The 21,465-nt window shown below is 50.8% G+C and overlaps 1 protein-coding gene across 14 annotated transcripts in view; it reads right to left on the reverse strand.

Annotated features, from left to right (window-relative positions):
* The window catches only part of CHD5 (chromodomain helicase DNA binding protein 5), an 80,562-nt gene that overhangs the window by 17,974 nt on the left and 41,123 nt on the right, over positions 1-21,465 (reverse strand). For 13 of the 14 annotated variants that reach the window (XR_012155512.2, XM_073316219.2, XM_073316222.2 and 10 more), the window contains 20 exons: positions 19,348-19,479; positions 18,612-18,720; positions 17,628-17,819; positions 17,327-17,527; positions 16,152-16,289; positions 14,692-14,813; positions 14,037-14,210; positions 12,747-12,888; positions 12,099-12,230; positions 11,112-11,229; positions 9,686-9,810; positions 8,753-8,984; positions 8,505-8,630; positions 8,014-8,186; positions 6,551-6,725; positions 5,597-5,689; positions 3,801-3,889; positions 3,459-3,592; positions 2,491-2,635; positions 876-1,035 (listed from right to left, as the gene is read on the reverse strand). Coding sequence is in view for 13 of the 14 variants with exons in the window: in XM_073316219.2 (XP_073172320.1) it covers positions 876-1,035; positions 2,491-2,635; positions 3,459-3,592; positions 3,801-3,889; positions 5,597-5,689; positions 6,551-6,725; positions 8,014-8,186; positions 8,505-8,630; positions 8,753-8,984; positions 9,686-9,810; positions 11,112-11,229; positions 12,099-12,230; positions 12,747-12,888; positions 14,037-14,210; positions 14,692-14,813; positions 16,152-16,289; positions 17,327-17,527; positions 17,628-17,819; positions 18,612-18,720; positions 19,348-19,479 (2,912 nt within the window). In the remaining variant the exon portion in view is untranslated. The remainder of the gene's footprint in view (positions 1-875; positions 1,036-2,490; positions 2,636-3,458; positions 3,593-3,800; positions 3,890-5,596; positions 5,690-6,550; positions 6,726-8,013; positions 8,187-8,504; positions 8,631-8,752; positions 8,985-9,685; positions 9,811-11,111; positions 11,230-12,098; positions 12,231-12,746; positions 12,889-14,036; positions 14,211-14,691; positions 14,814-16,151; positions 16,290-17,326; positions 17,528-17,627; positions 17,820-18,611; positions 18,721-19,347; positions 19,480-21,465) is intronic. The other variant, XM_073316220.2, reaches the window with a different exon arrangement.

Genomic DNA, 21,465 nt, shown 5'->3' on the forward strand with positions numbered 1-21,465 from the left:
GTAAGATTAACCCTTTGGGAGTCGAGCCCTATTGGAAAGTTCTGTTGTTCTAAAAACTTTCCAACTCGATTCCAAGGATTATGAGTGGGAAGCTTATTTTTAAGTCAAATGTTGCTGGTTATAGGCAATTTCATCCTTACCTTAGAAATAGATGCAGTTACTATGGAGCCTTTGTGTCTAACTGTTAACTTCCCATTGTTATTGAGAGAGAAAAGAACAGCTTGTAACTATGTTAGAGCTCAGCAAAAGTCCCAGTATATCCCAACTGGCCCTGTGGGCCCTGGCTTCCCAGGTAGACGCTCACTACAGCGCCCGGAGGGCTTCTCCCGTCAGCGCAGGTAATCCACCTCCCCAAGAGGCAGGAGCTAGGTTGACAGAAGAATTCCTCTCTTGACATAGCACTGTCTGCACCAGGCGTTAGGTCAGCATAGCTACTTCTCTCAAGGGTGTGTATTTTTCACCCCCCAAGAGATGTAGCTCTGCCCATGTAAGTTCCTAGTGTAGACCAGGCCAGAGCCTAACCCAAGAGGAGTTAACTGGAGTGTAGAGAACTCGAGCTCACTCGGCAGTGAAGACCACCTTTGTGGGGCATTATGGGAGAAAAGCCAGATCGATGCTGTGATCTCAGTCACTGTGGCCAAGATTCTCAAAAGCGACTTGTGATTTTGGGTGCCCAGCTTCAAACACCCTGCAGGGCCCTGGTTTGCAGAGGGTAACAGCCTGCTTTCTGGGGTTCCCAGGCCCTTTTAAGGCCTCTCAAGGTGGGCGTCCGAACAACTCCAACCACTTTTGGAAACCTGGGCGCATCTTGCTTTCTCAGCAGTTTCTGGACCCAGGATTATGCTCTCCATAAAGCAGCTTGTCATCACATTTACCTGGCTGTGCCACTGGCCCAGTCTGCATATGTGCTGGGCTGGCTGGGACAGGGGTGTTTGGATCAGAAGAGACAACCTCGCTGGATTTTTTCCCCTCCGGTCCCTCCAGGATCAGATCAGGGGTGCTGTACTTCCCATTGACATGTTCAAACTCCTGAACCTGACGCACAGACACAATAATGAACAACACACCTGGTTAGTTTGTAAAACACAGTCAGACAGCAGAGCTGCCAATCAGAGAAGCGTCCCCAGCATTTCATAACCTCACAGACTGCGTGGCCATCAGTGTCCAGGTGAGAACAAGTTCCCAGTGGGCTTTGTTGCGTTTGCCATCCAGCAGCCAGATACTTGAGCAGATCTGACTGGCCAGCACAGTTGCCTATCTAGTGTCCAGACCAGCACGGCTGCTCTGCATTTTGCTGCATTTGAGGCTCGGGAATGAGAGGCAAAAGCTCTACCAGGTGAGCTAGCAGGGGGCCCTGCACATGCAGAAGCGGAGCTCAGGAGCCCCTCAAGCTCCCCCAAACTTTGCCCCTCACCTGCTGTTCCCTGCATTTACTCTGCAGGAGACCCCTCTGGAAAGAAAAGGTATTCAGTTACTAGCACAGACGTGGCTGTGCAAACGAGTGACCATGCTAATGCCTAATGATAGCCCGTGTGCATGCCTGGGGTGAGACAGATGTCGCCAGAAGCCTGAACACATACAGACTGATCAGAGTCCATGCCTCCACTTGAAAGCTTCTTGCTTTACCTTTACTTTTTCCCCTGACATATCTGACCTTGCTGTTCTCTTCCCCTTTCATGTCACAAGTTCTCTCCCACACACCCCATGCACTTCACGCTGCTCTAGGTTGTTTTCCCTACACTGAATTTTCCCACCCTTCCTGGACAGTTGAGCAGCCCGTGTCGTTAAAGACACCGCATGAACTGAGGTCTCTCACTTTGACATGTTCCCATTTCCCAGTTTGATGTCAGGATCAATTCCATTCTCAGCGTGATCTCTTCTCAGAATGAACTGTGGCTGCTCACCAGAGGGTATTTGAAGGTTGGGGGCAAGTAGTACAGATAAAATGAGAACCTTCACCCAAATCCAAACCAATTTTTTTTTAACCCCGGGATGCGGAAAGTTCTCCATCACTTGGCATCTCCGAAGACCCAAGTCAGCTAGATACTTAAGCACATGTCTAATTTTAAACACAAGTAGTTCCACTGGCTTCAGCAGAACCACTCACATGCTTCGAGTTTGGCAGGTGATTCAATATCTAGCTGACTCAGGGCCTAACATCAAAATCAGGTATCTTGCTCAACGATATGCTCTGGATCAGCCATAGGTGTTGGGCTGGATGCAGGAATCAGTGGGGGTTGTTTTCTGGCCTGTGATATACAGGAGGTCAGACTGGGCGATCAGAGACAAGGACCCATAGGGCTTGGCAGGCAGCTTGCGCTGTTATTTTAATAAGAGGGGGTGTTTCCATAGACCCCAGTGTACTCTACATTCAATTCTTAGAGGCGTATTCAGTGGATCACTGGCAAGAAGCCATTCAGCAGAGTCACCGACATTCAAAGGAGCCCAGAACATACCTGCAATGCCACAGTCCAAATTTTACTCACCCACCTTCTTCCTTACTAGTGACATAACTCCTATCCTCGTCAACACGTGCTGGCGCGAGAGCCCTTCTCGGGGAACGCCATCCGCAAAGGTTTCAGCACCATCTGCTCCAGGCTCACATAAATGTCTCATAAACAAAGAGACATAAGCCCTGGAAATGAAAGGAAGAGTTCAGTCTGACTGAGGTGCCCTGGACCCTTCTCCACTTGCCGAGTACCCGTAGCTCTCACTCCCGACCGGAATCTCAGGGGGGGAGAGAAGCAGTGTGTATTTATAGGGAACCGTTCGTTTTCTTCGCCTTTCATTTTCACACTATGGGTCAATGTCTCTCCGGGTGTGAAGTGTAATTATTTACTGGTAGCACAGTAGCAATAGTCTCCGTTGCGTGGAGCACTGTACACACACATAATAAGACAGTGTCCATCCTGACGAGCTTACAACCTAAATGATGCAGTTGCCTAGGAAACCTGTCGAGATAGGCAAGGACTGATGGCCTCTCCAAGCCTGGGGTCCCCTCCACCGACACAGAGCCTGGGCAGTGACCATGCTGGGGGCTTTGCAGCTCTTTGGGGCAGAGCTCTGATTGGGAAGCCTTTTCCTCATTTCTCCAGAGCCGACTGCTGCTTTTAACTGACTCCCATGTCCTATGCGAGACCTTCTGCCTCTTGCGCTCACCAAGGGTCTGGCCTGCCGAGAGAATGACTCTGGGCGAAACTGCACTGAAGTTAATGGAGCTGGGCCCGTTTATGGGAGCTGTGGCCCGGTATATCCAAGGGTTCAGTTATAAAGCACTTATCGAGGGCACTTGCCAGGCTCCACACACCGGGCAATGCAAAGGCCCCCCCAGCGCAGCTGAGATTCTTTCGAGTGCTTACTTGTATTGCACACTCGAGAGAGTCCAGTGAAAATGGCAGAAAGCAACCAACTGGAGCCCAGGGCCCGGAGCCGGCTGTGTCCCTCCAGGGAGCCTTTACCTAAACTCCTTCTCGCTTTTCCCGCGAAGGTCTCGGACCAGCCAGTGTGAGTTGAACGCGTCCTGGGGCGGCATGCCCCACCGCATGATAGCGTTCAGGAAGGCCTTGCGCTGCCGGGCATTAAATCCGAGCACCTGCAGAGAGCACGGCCATTAACACAGCCCTCCGAGAGCACAGGGCATCTCTGAGCGTCACGTGCCCCGCAGCAGGGCTTAGCCAGAGATAGTCTGAACAGATACGAATGGACGATACAAGTACGAATCAGGCCAAGCGCCCCCACGGGGTAAGGCTGGCCCTGGCTCTGGCTCTGCCCCCACAGCAGTCACGCTGATGACGGCTTACCTCAATGTTCCCCCCAACTCTAGCCAGCAGAGGGGGCAGAGGCTTGTCTCGGTCGCTCTTCAGTTGCCTCCGTGACTGTCTCCTGCCACCTAGAGGCAATCGACATACTCTGTAAAGAAGCCACGTTTGCTGAGGGAGAAAACCTGGCGTGCCAGCCCTGGTACGGGTCTGCAGGCACAGCAGAACCATCCCTGCACTGCTCTGATGGGGATATTACCACAGGTTCCCCTCAGCATACACACCAGTCTCTGCAGGCTGGGACAGATGGTGCCTGGGACCCACCTGCAGGTCCCAGTAAGATCCACAGGGATGTGGCACGAGCTGCGGCCAGGGTAAGGCTGTGGGGAGAGGTCTGGAACCTTAAAGCGGCTACAGCAGAGTCCCAGAGTCCTCTCAAAAAACAAGACAGAAGCAAACTCTGTGCACACCGTGGCCAGAGCAGGAACATCACGGCTTACCCAGAACTCAGGGCCCAGCAGTTGTGTGCATCAGGGTCCAGTTCTCTGCGCATCACACTGCAGTGCAGGAGAAACCATCCTGCATTCCTTCCTGCAAAAGCCCTGGGTGCTAGAACACACCCTAGTGGGGCCAATGGGCCTAGTCTGCTGTTTTACTGGGGACCTCTTGTGACCACACCTGGTACATCTCCCCCATGCACTGCAAGGACCCGCTGAAGTCAGCCTGTGGCATCACATCTTGCATTAAATCCTCTGCTACCAGTCACTAAGGAGGATTTGGAGGCTGTACATAACAGGCTCAGTGGGGAAGGCCCACAGAGATGCAGGATGTTTTTGTAGAACAGGTGTTGGTTCCCAGGCCTGATGCTGACCCGCCTCCCACTGGCTAAGACGCTGTGGTGTCTGTCACACAGCAATGCAGCAAAGGGAACACTCTTGGTATGGTCAGCGACGGACAGACGACATCCTGCCCAGCACACCCATTCCACCTGCTGTCATGACGGCCCAGGGCTGGACCACATCTCCTAAGAGCCTCTCACCGCAGCACAAGAACTAGACCATAACTGTGTCTGGGACCCGAGAGGGGTGTAAGGGAAAGAGCCAGGCACAAAGAGAGGCCTCCTGGAAACTCCAAACCAGACTCACCTTAGCGACCCATTGCCACTCATGCCATTAAAGGGCTGATCCTGGGCTCGGGTCACAGCAACATGCTGCCACACAGGGAGCAGAACTCGAGCAGCAGGACATTGGGCCACTGGGGAGTGGGGCCGGAAGCACCGTGTATCTTTCTGGAGTGAGCCAATGCCTGGAGCAGCACTGATCAGCTCCAGGGAGAGATTCACGCCCAAAGGAGGCAGCGTCCTGGAGCCTTTGTGGGAAGCAGGGCGGTAAAGGGAAAATGGAGAAGACCCCTCGCAGAGGACAGACTCCTATGAGCCTCTCCATGCTGCTCTGCTCCGGGCCCCATCTCGTCCCAGGGACGTTCAGCATCCATGGCCCATTCAGTCCACAGCTGCTCTTCTGAGACCACCAGCAAGCGCAGCAATTGGTGCCCGGGGCTCTTGTGACACAGAGCTGGGATACTCCAGGCATTTCAGAAAGACCCGAAAGCCCGCAAATGGAGCCAGCCTGCAGCCACTCCTGACCAGGGCCAGAAGGGGAACCCCACATCCCAAGTCCAAGCCAACCAGCCTCCTCCAGCCGATACGTTTTTATACAGTTTGCCTGTCTGTCATTCTCGAAGGGCCTGGCGGGGGTGAGGGCAGCTCAGGGAGGCATGCAAATCCCTGGCGCTGTCGAGAGGGAGGAATTTGAAGAGTAATAAATGCCACGACTCACTCTGACCTTCGGGTCTTTCTTCAAAGTCTTCGTCTTCGTCCTCGGAGCCGATGGAGTATTCGGACTGGTTATCGGAGAGCTCGTCCTGCCACTCTGCAGAGCACAGGGGGACAGAGGTCAAAGGAGCGGTCTTGTGCCCGCCAACCTCTCCACATGCCCTCAGGAGAGAGATCTGGGACTCGGCACAGGGAGGAGCTTTCCCAAGAGAGGCTTGGACAGGCCTGGTCCTTCGACTTGCCAAGGCCTTTCCCGCCTGCGCGGCGCACGGGGCAGAAGTCTGGCCCCTGCTGCCAGTGTGAGAAGCCCCCAGTGAGGGGGGGGCATTTCTCCCTGTCTGAGGCAACTCTTACCCCATCTGCCCCTCGTCCCAACATGGAGGGATGGTGGGGACCAGCTGGAATACAGCTCTGCTCTGCCAAGTCACAGCTGATGGATGCATAGCCAGCTGGCATCAGTGAGACCAAAGCATGGCATCCCAGTCACCAGACTGATTCCACCTGCTGTCAAGACAGAGCAGAGCAGGACCATGACTCCAAAGAGTCCAGCGCTACAGGACGAGAACTAGACCCTAGCTGATGTCATGTCCTCTCAAGACCTAAACAACTCCTTGGCTGCTCTGACTTGTGTCGAGACCAGGACAACTTGGAGCTCAAGGAGCCATAACCTGCTCTCTGAGAACCCGCCAGCCTTGAGATCCTGCCCCGAATCTCTAAACTCTGATTGCAACACATTGCCTACCCCTTTGCTCAGCGTATAATACCTGTCCCCGACCATCTCACCCCGCCCCGTAACACAGCAGGGGAACATCTCAGACAGTGGTACTGTCACCCCACAAGCAACAAGTGCAACTGCCAGCCTGGTCGTGCTCCTTTTTCTCAGTCAAAACCCAACAGCCCGACCCCCTTTCCAGCAGCAGCCGGAGGTCCCGTGCGGTTCCGAGCGCAGAAGCCGTACCTTGGTCCTCTTGCGAGGCATCATTGTAATTGACCTGTTTGCGGATCCTCTTCCCTTTGCCAAGGTTCCTGGCCAGATCCTCCTGCTGCTGCTCATAATGGTGCCTGAGCAGCTTCTCCCAGTAGTCGGGGTCCACGTTCTCCTCCTGTTTGATGATCTCTCGCTCAACCTCCTCCTGAAAGCACAGGCGAGCAAGAGGGTGGGGAGGTTAGGCACCTCAGCTCCATGCTAACCCTGCCCCGAACAGCCCCTGCCGCTCCACACAGGCTGCCCTTCCTGAAAGGCACTTCAAAGAGAGGGGGGCTGAGAGCAGAGTCACGTGCCGGGGACACCGGTGCTTCCAGCGCTGCCAGCCCCACAGGAAGGAGACTCCGCCTCTGTCCCTTCTTACCCAGAGTCAAACATTACATTAAATAAACTGTCCCGCTTCAGCGCTGCCATTTCTCCTACCCAGCAATGGCGACCTTGGTGCAAGGGTACAGCTGGGTGTCAGTGGCCTGGGGCACAGCTTCCTGCCAGCCATTCGTAGCCCCAAAACACCCCCTACAATCTCAGCAGTGTAACCCCGCTAATGTCAAGGGGGAAATCTGCTGGGACTTCCAGAAATAAGCACCCAGGGTGGGCCTGAGAGAGATGAAGAAGAGCAAGTCCAGCGGCTCCCAGGGGAGTCAACAGTCGTGGTACGATATGTAAACAGCAGCGTGCCTGGTCCCAGACTCCCAGGGCTTTTGTCTGCCTGGCAGGACACCCCTCTGTAGAGCAAAAGAAATGAGGCTGGTGCCTTGGGGGCAGGTCATCCCCTCGACAGGGGAGATGGGCAAGGGGGACAGGACACCCCACTCAGATGCCCTCTGTCGGGGTTTATCTAGTGCCCCCCCCTCACAGTCTCCTCAGGGCATCCCTGGGAGGCAGGGCAGGGCTAGGCTGTCACCCCACGTTACAGATGGGAACCGAGGCACTTGTGAAGGGTCAGATGGGGAATCTGGGACAGAGCACAGAACGCTGGAGTGGGTGCGCTGGAGTCAAGCTGTCCAGAGGCAGCTGTAAGGGCCAGGACAGGGGAATGCGGACACCCTCGTTCACCTGGCCACGGCTGTCTGCACACCCAGCAGAAGGCTTGGCTCTGTCTGAGGGCTGGTCTCAGGAGCTGAGTTCTCACTGGCAGAATAGTAGGGCCACGTGCATCCTCCTCCTCCAGCCCCAGAACGTGGCAGCACTCCAGTTGCGCCAGACCCAAGCCTGTGGGTCCCGGCATCGCACAGCACCTGCCGACTGCATGCTGGGGCTCTCGGGGAGCTCTGCCCACTGAACTCAAACTATCCCACACACAGGGTTGGGGCGGGAGGGATTCCCAGCTTCTGCAGAATTATTTTCCCAACACACAAGAAAATAGGAGGAGGAAACGCAAACAGGGGCAAGTACCCAAAAAGATTAAATTCAAGACATGATACTAATCACATTACCACACCGTCCTCTTCTCGCACAACATACTGGGCCACTTTAAAGGAGCTGAGATACTCGTTCATGTTCTGCAGCTCCGTGTCATCAGTCGCGTCCTGGTTCCGATCCAGAAGCTTCGAGATGGCAGCATCGTCGTAGTGGATCACACTGCTGTCCTCCACGTCTTTATTGTCCCCTGAATAGCACAACCAAGGAGGAGTGAGCGCACACTCCCCAGAGCCGGGGACAGAGCGCTCCCCCGATGTTCCCCTCCCCAGAGCCAGATGCATCGGGAGGGGCCCAAAGCATGAAGGAATTGCACAGAGCGGAGGAACAGGCAAGCAAGTGACACGTAAACTTGCAAACAAGCTGCAAAAGCCTAAGTCAAGGATCTTTTGGCTGCAAACTTGCTGATCCCTTCCGTGTCCTCCACCCCGTCCCCCGACACAGCGCTCTGCCTAATCCCAGCAATCAATGCCATCAGGGGGCAGCTGTTCTCTTACGCTTTACGTACCTGGCGGGGTGCCTCCATGTTTCTTTTTCATGCTTGGAGTCACGGCGCCCCCTTTGGATGACGGTGCTTCGGGAAAGGGGGTCATAGGGTCAGGCATGGTGATCCGCTGGCCCTGCGACATCATGCCTGAAACAGAAAGGGCAGCAGGGATGTGGGTGGGCTGGGAAGTGGTGAGACAATACAGGCTGGTGAAGCGTAAAAACACCTTATACGCTTCTCATTCAGGACATTTTCCCTCCCTGTCTCACCTTCCACATCATCTTTGAAGAGCTCCTCGGTCCCAAACTTCAGAATGTCATCCAGCTCCTGCTTAGTCATGGAACCAGACTTAGAGCCCAGCCCTGGACGGACGACCAAATGGGTCAGCATCATCTTCCTTTTGGCCACTTGGGTGATGCGCTCCTCCACGGAGGCTCTCGTCACGAAGCGGTAGATCATCACCTTCTTGTTCTGTCCGATACGGTGAGCTCTGCTGAATGCCTGTAGGGAACAACGCCCGGGGGAGTTACTGACAGGCCTAGTCTGACTAATCCTTGGTCTCAACAATCAGCTGGGCCCCTCCCTCCACATGGGCAACGTCACCAACAAGTCGCACACAGGAGCATGGCCTGGGGACGTCTCCCTGCCACAGGAACCCCAAATTCTCAACCTGACAGTGGGAATCTAGTCAGCCTGTGTTTCCAGTTCTTATGGGCGTTGCAGGCTGAACTGGGAGTGGTGAACAAAGGGCGAGCTGTAAAAGACTAAGCCGAGAACCTGCTAGCTGCAAACATGTTCTGCCCTTATCTTCCATCCCCCTCTCCTAAGAGGGGGGCAAATCTCGTTGGAGGGCTTGAAAAGCTTGTGTGTAACTGAAGGGCGATAGATCATTAGCACCATATACCTGGAAATGGGATCTACCCCGCATTTCCCCTTCACTTTTCCATTTTTACTAGGGCATTTGCTTCGTGTCTGCCATAGGAAGGAAAGAGGCCAAAGCAATACCAGAGGGCACAGAAAGCAGAAGGGTTTCAAAATGGAGTCATTCCTTCCTACATTTTCCAAGAAGCATCAGCAGCTCTTTAGAGAAAAAAAACTATTGAAATATACATGGAGTGCCAGCAACCGTACAGGAAATGCAAATAGGGGATGCAGTGGAACATACTCACTCTATAGCATAAGAAAAAGAAAGCACAACACACCTGGATGTCATTGTGGGGATTCCAATCAGAATCATAAATAATGACGGTGTCGGCCGTTGCAAGGTTTATGCCCAGACCCCCAGCTCGAGTAGAGAGAAGAAAACAGAACTGCTGAGCACCAGGAGCTGAGGAAGACAAACCCACAAGGGGGTGTAAGGTGAGACAAGGGGCTTTAGTTCAGCTGGAAATGAGGGACACTGTGTTTAGGTGATAAAACACAGGGAGCATTCAGTCTAAACAAACCCACCAAAAGAAAACTTGATGCTTAAACCGGGGCGGTGGGGGGAGGGGTGGATTAACAAGTGTGTCAGTCACTAGAAATCAGTTACTGGGAAAAAATAAAACTCCAGCTCTCAGGGAAAGCTTGGTAATTCACTGAGACAGACGAGTCCTTCAGACTAGGCAGCACTGTCGTTACCACCCTGGGATTCAACCATGTGACTCGATGAAAAGCGTCTAAGTCAACATGTTACAAACATCCCTCATTATGCAGCACAGTGCTGGACTTGCACATGTGAGCACGACAGGCAGGTCTGCAAAACCCACCCTGGCATAGCAGGTGTGTGCCCTCTGGGCACGCAGTTACCTGCTTCATGAGCAAAGGCAGGGTTTGGTGGACACAGACAGCCAGATTCTGAGCTCAGCTGCACAGTGTAAATCCAGGTGAGCGCACACAGGCATTTTGGCTGGTTCACCTGTTGCACTTTTGGAAAGTCTGGCCCAGAACATCTGTCAAGCTTTCAGGCATCTGACTATATTTAGCACACTAGCTCAGTGAGAGTTAGCACAAGTGCGTGCAGGTGAGCTGGGAATCACGAGCTCAGAGTGTAGACGCAGCCTTAGTAATTACCGACAGACTGAAAAACCACTGTGCTCTCAGACACCCCAGCTGCATCGGGCCCAGCGGTGCTCACACTCAGTGAGTTCAGCGTTCAGTGTCAGTTGTGGAAACAAGTACGTGGATTCATGTTCTGGATTATTCGGATTCTTCATCTTGCGGGCAGTGCCTATTTCAGGTGTTAGGTACCCTTGGGAGACCAGGCTCCTTAAGGGGGGTACATCAAAACACGAGCTTTGGGAAAGTGCAGCTTGCATGTGTGCAGGGATGCAGCTAGCAACAAGCTGTGCACGGCCACCCGCATTCACCAGTTTTTTGCCCCCACTCACGAGATGCCAATACTCAGCCAATCAGACATCACGTTATACACTGGTCCCATCACTCGTGCAGCTACACACACAGACAACGCTGTGTTAGTCACGGGCCTGATACAGAACAAAAATCCCTGCAGCTCACCCTCAGAACCATTACCCCCAGGACATTAAACCGGAGTCCTGGATTGCTCAGGACATATGCTGCCTGCACCATGAATGGAAAGGGAAGCTCTGATTTTTTGTGTTCTTTACAAATAATAGCAATAATGCGTACCATTAAACCTGTCAATGGCTTCTTGGCGCAGGCCTCCCGTGATCCCTCCATCTATCCGCTCATATTTATAACCCTCGTACTCCAGGAAATCCTCCAGCAAATCCAGCATTTTCGTCATCTAGAGAGAGAATCCCACCATAAGGTGCTGTGCACTGCCCCGGAGAGTGGGACTGGGGGGCTGCAAACGCAGCACCTGGGGGGAGATTTTGCCTGAAAACAAAAAGTGGGTTTGGGCAGTGGGAAATGACATCTCACCCCTGGAAATTTAGCTGCCGAAAGGAGCAGGCGTGCGGGTGCCTTTTGCAAACCTCATCGTGCGTGACGTGTTTGGAAGCCTGAGGCGCTGTTTGCATTACCCAGAGGGCTGATCTGGGCCTAAGTGCATAATTCCAAGGCCGCCACCCCCATTTCCAAATCATAGCCCCAGCATCTGACTGAATAGAAACAGTAGCAATATTATAAACAAGCTATTGTGATATTAATTGCCATTATAGGGCACCTTTTATAGGAGTTCTTAGCGTGCTTTGCAAACACTGACACTCAAAAATCCCTGGGCACATGAATTAGTATTATTATCTCTGTTTTACACATGGGTAAAATGATGTTAAGAAAGATTAAATGATTTGGCAAAGGCCACAGGCCAAGTCATTGGCGGAGCTGGGAATATAACCCACATGTCCTTACTCCTAAAGTCTGCTGCACCAACCCCTAGATACACTGTCACCATCTCTCTCATTCATCTCAATCGGTATCTAATAAAAATCCCCTAGTACAGAAATAGATGTAGGAAAACCATTCTGGTCCTTTATCTTCAACACAATTAACAGTTTGTGATCAAAATGACACCGCCGGGAAGTAAGGCTAGAACGCTCACCTGTCACTTGTGAAATAAAATAGCCTTTTGGAGGAGATGCCTTCCCCTCAGAATTCCCAGAGCTTTGGGCTTTGAGTCTTGAAGGTGAGGGGAAAGAAATTCTCTTCACTCACCTGGGAGAAGATCAGGACCCTGTGTCCCCCATCTCGCAGCTTCTTCAGCATCTTTTGCAGCAGCATCAGTTTCCCAGAAGATTTAACCAAAGAATTCCCATCGTAGGATCCATTTGGCAAAACCGGAGCCTCCTGAGAACATTGTAAGTGGATCCTTGGTTGGTGGAGGGAGTCTTTACTTTTGCCATTCTAGGGGCAAAGCCTGTCCACACTGAAGTCAACAGGAGGATTGCCACCAACTTCAGCAGGAGCAGGATTCAGCCCCTAGACTAGAGGATTATTATAAATGGTTGGTGGGGGGATGAGGTCAGAGACAGAGTCTGTTGGCTGTCCACTTGCTCCGCCTGCTGGACGTCTGCTGTGGTTTTGTAACATTACATTGCAAATTCAGAAGCCTGCCAAACACTGAAATCCATAAGCCATGCTGGAGAAAGATCAATGAGAAATTCACTGGGTTTCAGAGAGAAGATGCCCACCTCAGACTGTTCCGGCCAGAAAAAATGACCTGCCTTTAAGATGATTTCGGTGTAACAACCTGGAGGATGCCTTGAACACGTGTATTGAAAAGAAAAGGTGCAGAAACATTGGCCCTCGGCAATGCACACACACACAGTACAGATCTGGAGCTTCTGAAGTGAGGTAACTTACCACAGCAGCCACAGGGAAGAGGTACGGGTGATTACAGCACTTCTTCAAATCCATCATGATATTGAGCAGCGACACCTGGTTCCCACCACCTTTGGAATTCAGGGCTTCAAAATTCCTCGTCAAGATGAACTTGTAGTACTTCCTGCATTAACAGCGATGGGAAAGACGTTACCCCCAACATGGGACTGGCCGAAGAGGAATGAGGGGATCAAATTCATCCCATTGGCTTCAATGGAGTTACACTGCTATGGGTCACTTCATCAGATGATTTCCACTGAACGCACCCGATGAAGTGAGCTGTCGCCCACGGAAGCTCAGGCTCAAATCAATGGGTTCGTCTCTAAGGTGCGACAAGTCCTTTGTGCGAATACGGACTAACGCGGCTGCCGCTCTGAAACCTGCTATGGAGTTACACCCGGCAAAGAACTGGCCCAGACACTTAAAAAATGTGATCCTGTCTCTGCAGGTCCTGGTCATCAAGTCCCTCCGCTGTCCTCTTGGATAACTCCGTCCTGGTCGGAGTCCCCAGATGAGGTGGGTGAGGTGTTAAGAAATATTCCTGCTGCTGTGAGCTGTGTGAAAAGAACTTGTGCTCCAGAGCAGGTATTTCCTGGAAGATAAATTAACCTTTCCTTGCTGCTCTTCTGTATGTCAGTGGAAAGCTGGGACCATCAGCAAAAACCAGATGGGTTCTACCCAGGCATGCAAGACCAGACTTGTGCCCCGCTGCTTGAGCCTTGTGTGACTCCACATCTGCACTGGTGTAACTGAAAGCAGACTCTGGCCCACAGGGCTGACCGCATTCAGCAGTGGAGCAAGTGGATTTTACCTCGGGGAACTCCGATTATTCAGGAGAACACCGGGGTGCATTCTAGCGAGACAGAGCTGTAGCATTCAGCCTACTCCACACAGCTACACCTCTCAGGCTTCCAATGGCTCCGAGAATTTTAATGATTTTTCAGATCCATCATTTCCTCCATGTGCCAGACGCTGCACAGGGCAAGGAGCCAGGCTTCCGTTTACCAAACCCTCTGTCAGAGGACCCGGCCCCACCCCGCTGCCGTGACAGGAAGGGGCCAGGGCCGCTAACGCTTACCACGGCTGAATGCTTCAGTGCAGATTGGGGCGTGTGGCTCTCCCCTAACAATCCATTTGCATGCCCTCCGCGTAGGCTGCAGCCTCGCTCCACCGAGCACAAATGCGGCGGTGTGAAAGGAGCCAGCGGCGCTGCGCCCTCGCGCTTCCGGAAGAGTCGCTTGCAGCCCTTGGTGGTTAGTCGCGAGCACTTACTTCTGCATCTGGCTGAGCTCCACCCTCACAATCAGCTCCGTTTTCGCAGGCATGTTCTTGAACACGTCGGCCTTCAGCCGCCGGAGCATATGGGGACCCAACAGGTCATGGAGCTTTTTAATCTGGTCCTCCTTGGAGATGTCAGCAAACTCTTCCAGGAACCCCTCCAGGTTGCTGTAAAGATAACCCATAATGAGGTAGCACATGGCAGGTCATGGGGGACCCATGACCCAAGTGATTCATACCCTCAGGGGTTGAGTGAGGAAAGCTCGAAGGGAATACAGCGGAAGGACGCTCCCACCCTGTGAACGCAGTTCCAGTTCTACAGAGGAACGGTGCAGGCCACGTAGAGCGGGTTTACTGCTTCTGTTCTGACATTAGACGTTAGCCAAGCTCCAAAGCCACCAATGCCTCCTTCTCGGGAGGAAGAGGACGGATCTAAGAATCTTTCACCCACAAGTCCAGTGACTGCTGGGGAAGGCCATAAGCCCAGCTGGGAGTATCCCAGAACTATATACATGTAATGTGTATAACACGAATATTTATTTATTCTAGCACAGCGCTGCGACGGCCTCCTTCTGCCATCTATCCGTCGACCTGCCTGCGCCTCTCTGTGACACTCACCCAGCCAGCGAAGGGAAATAGTGCAACTTACTTAAACCTCTCCGGGGTCAGGAAATTGAGCAGGTGAAAGAGCTCCTCTAAGTTGTTCTGGAGCGGCGTTCCGGTCAGCAGCAGCTTGTAGTCAATCTTGTAGCTATTTAATACCCTAAAGAACTTGGACAAGAAGCCGAGTCAGGTGGGAGCAGTTCGGTTTGAGGGGGTGGAACCTGCTCAGTTGGTCATTTTAGAGCTTTTGGTTCTGCTAATCCAAAGTGCAACCGAAGCGTGGAGTAGCCTCCACTCCCTCCTCGTAGCCACCCCAGCCACCAGACCCCACCATTCAGGCTAGCCCAGGGAATCCTCTCTCTCCCTAGGGAGACCGGGAGGAGTTCCTCTAACCAAGGTGACACTGGCTACCCTGCTGAAATGATTATCCTGCCAGCGTGACTTGACTAAATCTCACGTGGTTTGAAACTGAATCTGCCCTAGACTTCTTGCCACTGGAAGAAGTCTCTCAATTTCCCTCAGTCTTTCCATTTCCAAGCCAGGAGAGCTTGGGACCGCTGAGGATGCATCTCATTTAGCCCAAGGGGATGGAGGGAAGGAGAGGGAGCGTCTTCTTTGGCTCTCAGGTGAGCCCTCCCGGCTGGCCTGGCAGCAGTGCTGACCGGCTCTGTGGGGCATGGGGGGCTGTCACCTCAAGGCTTCTCAACCAGGTGGGTAAGCCAGCCCATTGTGGGCCATGGAGGGGATAGAGAGACAAGCGGGCATGAATCCTGCAGAGCCAGCTCCCGCCCCGACCCTGGCAAGGTGTGGCTGCTGCTGGACTCGGCAATCTATCATCATCGTTTCTAAGCGCTTCAGATTTGCCCACATCAAAGTGAAGCCGTGTAGCGCCCTGTGGCATCTGAACGCCAACCGCCAGTTTTCTTTTTCCTGTGTTAAAGAAATCCACTTTGCCTCTTTTCTGTGTTTTTACCTCCGTTTGGAATTTCTGACTGTCACCAAACAGACTCCCCTGCTCCAACAGTGCGTCATCCCAGGCAGGCAAAGGGCCCCGTCCTCCTCCCATCTCTTCCCCCAGCTCCCATCAGTGACAGCCCGAAGGCTCCCCTGAACTCCAGCCACGCCCCAAACATACCAGTCACATCTGCTGACTTAACTGACCCAGGCAAAGCCTCCCACCTGCTCTCCCTGCTAAGCCAACGTGGCTCCTGAGGAGCAAGCCGGCGTCAGGACCACCGCAGCTGTGTACCAACAGCAGGACTTCTAAGGGCAGCGATAATGCAAGAGGCAGGAATAATCCAGATGAGATTCAAACCCCAAATTGAGTTTGGGGGTCGGGTGGGGGACATGCGGGAAATGATCTTTTGATGTGCAACCTGAGCAAATCTGTTCTGGACCCACAGAGAGGGAAACAAAGGGGAGTGCAGCCATGACGGGGCAGTGCAGTTGGACCGGTAAATGCACGTCCAAGTAACATTCTTCCCAGCTGCCGTGAAAGATACCTACTTTGGATTGGTTGTTCTTCAGCCTGTGAGCTTCATCCACCACCAGACACGCCCACTCTATAGAGCCTAAAACAGCCTGATCAATAGTGATCAGCTCATAGGATGTGAGCAGGACATGGAATTTAATCTGAGCTTCTTTCTAGATGAAATAAAGAGAGAGAACATCACAGATTAAAGAGACCAAGGGGACATGGTTGCCACTGGCCCTCAGTGCTTCTGCATACTACACACATCCCAACACGTGAAGAAAAATGTGGACTCATTTGCACCGCACTACAAAATGCCAGCAAGCCCAGTCTAGGAATGAATCAAGCCAGCAGAAAATCTATATCCATCTGAGCATTAAAATGAATTAGGGAGCTGTATAAACCAAACAGAGAAGGGTCCTGCAGAAATCTGTAAAGCCCATCATAAATCTGCTGCATTTATAAACAGGGTCAGCTTCTCTCTTTGGAGAACAGTTGATTCAGCTTCTTAGGAATCTCACCCTCTGTGGGTCACATTGTGCTCTCATTTGCACTGGTATAAATCCCAAGTAAATCCATTGGCTTCAGGAGAGTTACTCTGGATTTAAACTAGCACAAATGAGTGCAAACCTTTTCCATCCCTCCCTTTCTCCCTCCCCTCCATGCCAGAATCCTGTTCTCTGGTGTTCTGGTTCACAGGCCAGGCCACATGAAACAGAAACTACAGTTCTTTATCTTACAGAGAGTGCTAAACTGAGAAAATCATATGGGGAAGGAGCCTGCATCCTGGCAAAAAGAATACAATTCACCAGACAGCCCCAGGACAGCAAATTCCCTGCTGCAGTGGTAACATACACGGGTGGAACACACATCCCAGGGACAAAGAACCTGCCTCAAACCCATTAGACAGAATGAGAGCGGAGATAATGGGAACCCAGATGAGCACGAGGAGTCAGAGAAGTCAGAGTAAATATGCTCTCGGTTTGCAATTCCCAAGACAGCCCCAAAGAGAGAGACAGATGCCAGGAGAGGCTCATTAAGAGAGAGTTTCTTTTTCCATTTGTTAGCAGGCTTACAGAGGAGAATTTCTCTACATACCAAATGAGTAAGACAGTTAATCTTTCCTAGCACCTTTCACCCTCTCCCCTGCCAATAGCAAAAATTTGCTTTGCCTCAGGCAGGGTCAGGGCTGTAGCTAGCCAGGACTTACTTTCATTCGGAAAACCTTCTTCCCACTCCGGATGGCATTGTCTTCAAAGGAGAACTCATTTTCTCGGATCACAGCCCGGCTTTCCTTATCCCCTGTGTAGGTCACCACATAGAAGTCAGGTGCCCACATCTCAAATTCTCGCTCCCAGTTGATAATAGTGGACAGAGGGGCACTAACCAGATATGGCCCTTTCGAGTGGCCCTGTTCAGAAAGGCAAATTCCAGGTGAGTGTGCTGCACCCCAGGCTCCCATAGGATGCCAAGGAAGTAAGGACTGTCTCCATGGGTGCCAAAACACTCACCTCTTTGTACAGGGAGTACAGGAACACAATGGTCTGCACCGTCTTCCCAAGCCCCATCTCATCAGCAAGGATCGTATCGGTTCCCTGGGCCCAGGAAAACCTCAGCCAGTTCAGTCCCTCTAGCTGGTAAGGATGCAAGGTGCCTCCTGTTGCATCAATATACCATGGCTGCTTGTCAAATTTAACTGTAGGCTGTAGGGGAAAGAGGTGGAATGCAAAGTCTGCAGAGCCTGTTCCTCCCCTCACCTTCCTTCTCTCTATAGCCTGCTAGGTTCCTGCTCAAGGCTTTAACACAGACAGACCCAAATCAAGATTTAAACGCAGTTCGTACAGTTCCAAAATGCAGTCCTCCTCCTCAGTACAGAGCTGCAGCCTGCAGAGACTACAGATTCCAGCATGCAGTGGTCTGTTTGTGTCCAACACCTGAGAAATTCCCTTTCCTCTTGATAATTCTGCTTAAGGAATGAACAGAGAAAACGTGTGGGGCGTGGCCATTCAGATGAAGGTGCTGCACTGTACAATCGAGGGCAGCTGAAAATGGTTCCCTTTGACGTAAATGAGATGTAGCGTTAGCCCCCCAGAAAGGAAGACCCAGGGCTGGACAAGGTCTGGGCTTTAACACAAAGAAATACTGAAACAAACTTGCAGTGGGGGAGGTTTAGATTGGATATTAGGAAAAACTTTTTCACTAAGAGGGTGGTGAAACACTGGAATGCGTTACCTAGGGAGGTGGTAGAATCTCCTTCCTTAGAGGTTTTTAAGGTCAGGCTTGACAAAGCCCTGGCTGGGATGATTTAACTGGGAATTGGTCCTGCTTTGAGCAGGGGGTTGGACTAGATGACCTTCTGGGGTCCCTTCCAACCCTGATATTCTATGATTCTATGAAACTACGTTTCTTAGGAGCTCATGCAAGAATGGGGAACAAGTGAGATTCTCAGCTGGATCGCATACCCCTGCTCTGCTGCCTTCACACCCCTCACTTACATCAACAATTGGAGTTTCTGGAGGTTTTTCTAGTTTTTCTTCCTTCAGTTTTCTCCCTTTCTTGTTCAGCCTCTTTGGCGGTTGGATATCATCCCCCAACATCAACTCCCTGGAAGAGACCATTAAACAGAGGGCATGGATCAGACAAGGGGAGCTGGATAGGCAGAAGGATATTCCCCTCATGGCCTCCACACAATGGATTAGAATTCCCAGCCAATCTCCATTTGTTCTTTCCCCACAGAAACTTTTCCGCCCCAGCTCTAGCTGAACCTCCCTGATCATTAATGAGTAGGTTATAATAAGCCAGGCAATTTCACCCAAAATTCATGTAATAATTTACTCAAAATAAAAACACTCCAATATTTTTTCCTAAAAACTAGACAGAGCCAGGCACAATGGATTGTCTTGGAAATGCAATGAGTCAAATTAATACTACTGATAAAAATGAATTACTTCTGCACACAGACAGGCGGATACTCGAGATGCTATAGATAGGCTGTAAACAGATATGTGGACTAGAGATTTTGGGTGCCCAACTTGAGACACCTTAAAAGGGCCTGATTTTCAGAAAGTGCAGCTCACCCACGCAATGAAAATCCGTTCCCTTAAGGTGGTTCCAGTTCTTCACTCAAAATATGGGGCACCAAAAATCACCGGTCACTTTAGATGCTGTAGATCTGCATGACTCTATGCTGCCGGCGCAGACTACAGACCACACTGCCTCCCTGGCTCATACCTGTGATTCCAGTAAATCTGTTTCAGGTTTTCATAGTACGGGATGTCTATGTCGTCAATCTCCCAGGTACACTGGTCGTAAGGTAAATCTTTCCACTTGATCAGGTAGTGGACATCTCCCTTTTTATCAAAGCTAGAATTCATAATATAGAAAAGCACATCACTGAAATGACCTAATGTAACAAACATTGTCTGAGCTGGTGTTTCCCTTGTACTGCCATGTATTAGCAATGGAAACATCTCCCTGATGAGACAGCTTCCTCTCTCTCAAACACAACCCCCCAGGCCTTCAGAGCCTAGAAGTCTCAGCAGGGTTTAATTAAAGTCCCTTGAAACAGAGAACCCTGCACCCAACAAAACATGCTTAGGTCTCCTGTCAGCTAGCCCCCAGGAGATTCACACGGAGCCAGTGGAGGAAAGAACACCAGAGATGGGCTCTCATACACATGCCCAAAACCATGAACAAAACCACCAAATGTCCAGATATAAATACACAGCAATGGGGGGCCTGCCCTTCCAAAGGCAATGAATTCAGGAACCTTCCCAGGGGGAGTACCAAGACTTGTGTAGGCAGGTTTCAATCCTAAGCAAACAGCTTGCTATGACCCTGTTTTCAAGAAACCGAATACTCCATCCTCTGTTTGCACCTTCAGAGTATGAAGTCGATGCAGAGCTAAAACAAGCAAGAAGGAATCAATAGTTTCAGGTGGAATGGTCTATTAATCTGCTGGGTATGTTTAATCAATCACAGAAGCTAAATGCCACACGATTTCTTTGTCTCTGTGCTGCCTGTAATTTAGGGTTGGGGACAATAATTTATGTAACACCACCGCTTTTAGCACTGTGGCGGCAGCGTGCAGCAGGTACCCAGGGCTGCTCAGAGGCCAGGTAACATAGGGCTGTTAGCGAAAGAGCAAGAAAATTAGCTGAATGTTTTTAAACTTAAAAGAATGAAAGTCAGAAAGAGCAGGGCAGGGTCCTACATTTCAGCCTAAGCACAGGAACGTAGGCACTCATCCAGTATCCTATCTCCAACAGTGCCGGATGTTTCAAAGGAAGGTGCAGGCACTTATGGAATAATCTGTCCCCAAGGAAAGTCCTTTCCTAAAACCCATTAATTAGAAGTTGGCTTATGCCCTGAAAAATGAGTTTATATCCCTTCCAAAATTCTTGGGGTTTGTTAATTTTTTCATTACTATTGTTGTTCTGGATATTCTCACATTTATATAAATGTCTCTTCCAAATCCTGCTGTGCTCTTAGCCTCAATGGTATCTTGTTGCAGTGAGTTCCACTGGCTATTTTTGCATTATGTGAAGAGGTATTTCCTTTTACTAGTTTTAAAAGTTTATTGAATGTCCCCCGGTTCTTGTAGTATGAGACACTGTGAACAAAAGTTCCCAAAAGACATTCTCTAGTCCAGTCATTCGTTTGAAAAGCTTATCATGTCTCCTTATACATTTCTCATACCAATTACACTGAAAAACTAATAAAAACCTTTCAGAATCCGGTTATTTATAAAAGGCAAGACCTGCCTTATTTACATAGAACGTAACTCTGGCACAGGGTTTTGCCACACAACTTGACTCAGTCCTCGTCAAACAGCTTTGAAGAGAAGTGTGTAATTCCTAATTTAGAAGTTCTACAAAGCGATCCTTGCCTTTAGACTTTAAAAAAAAAAAAAAAAAAAAGGTATCAACCCAGAAGATTATCTAATACATAGGAAATGTCTTCAGCACAAATAAACTCAGATATCATGGCTAAATAATTGAAATTCATTTAAATTCTTCTCTGCATGCACAGTCCCATCAGCCTCCAAGGGAGTTATGTGAGCATTAGCTACCTCTCAGTATACATGTGATTCCCAAACTCCTGCAAATGTCTTTGATGTGATTTGAGTGAGGGTGGAATGCATGATTCCCCACAGAAATGAACAGCATACACAGAAATGGACTGGGTTTGAGAGTAGTTTGTGTGAGTAATAGCAGCTGCATGGTGCGATCAACAGGAGAAACACTGATCACCCAGTCGCAGAAGAAATTTATGAATTTTTCAGTAAAATATTAGTTGCCATCAGGGACCCAAATAATGTATTTGGGGAAAGTTTAATAACGCCAAGAT

This window comes from Lepidochelys kempii, chromosome 18 (genome assembly GCF_965140285.1).
Source record: "Lepidochelys kempii isolate rLepKem1 chromosome 18, rLepKem1.hap1, whole genome shotgun sequence".
In the NCBI taxonomy this organism is placed as follows: domain Eukaryota; kingdom Metazoa; phylum Chordata; order Testudines; family Cheloniidae; genus Lepidochelys; species Lepidochelys kempii.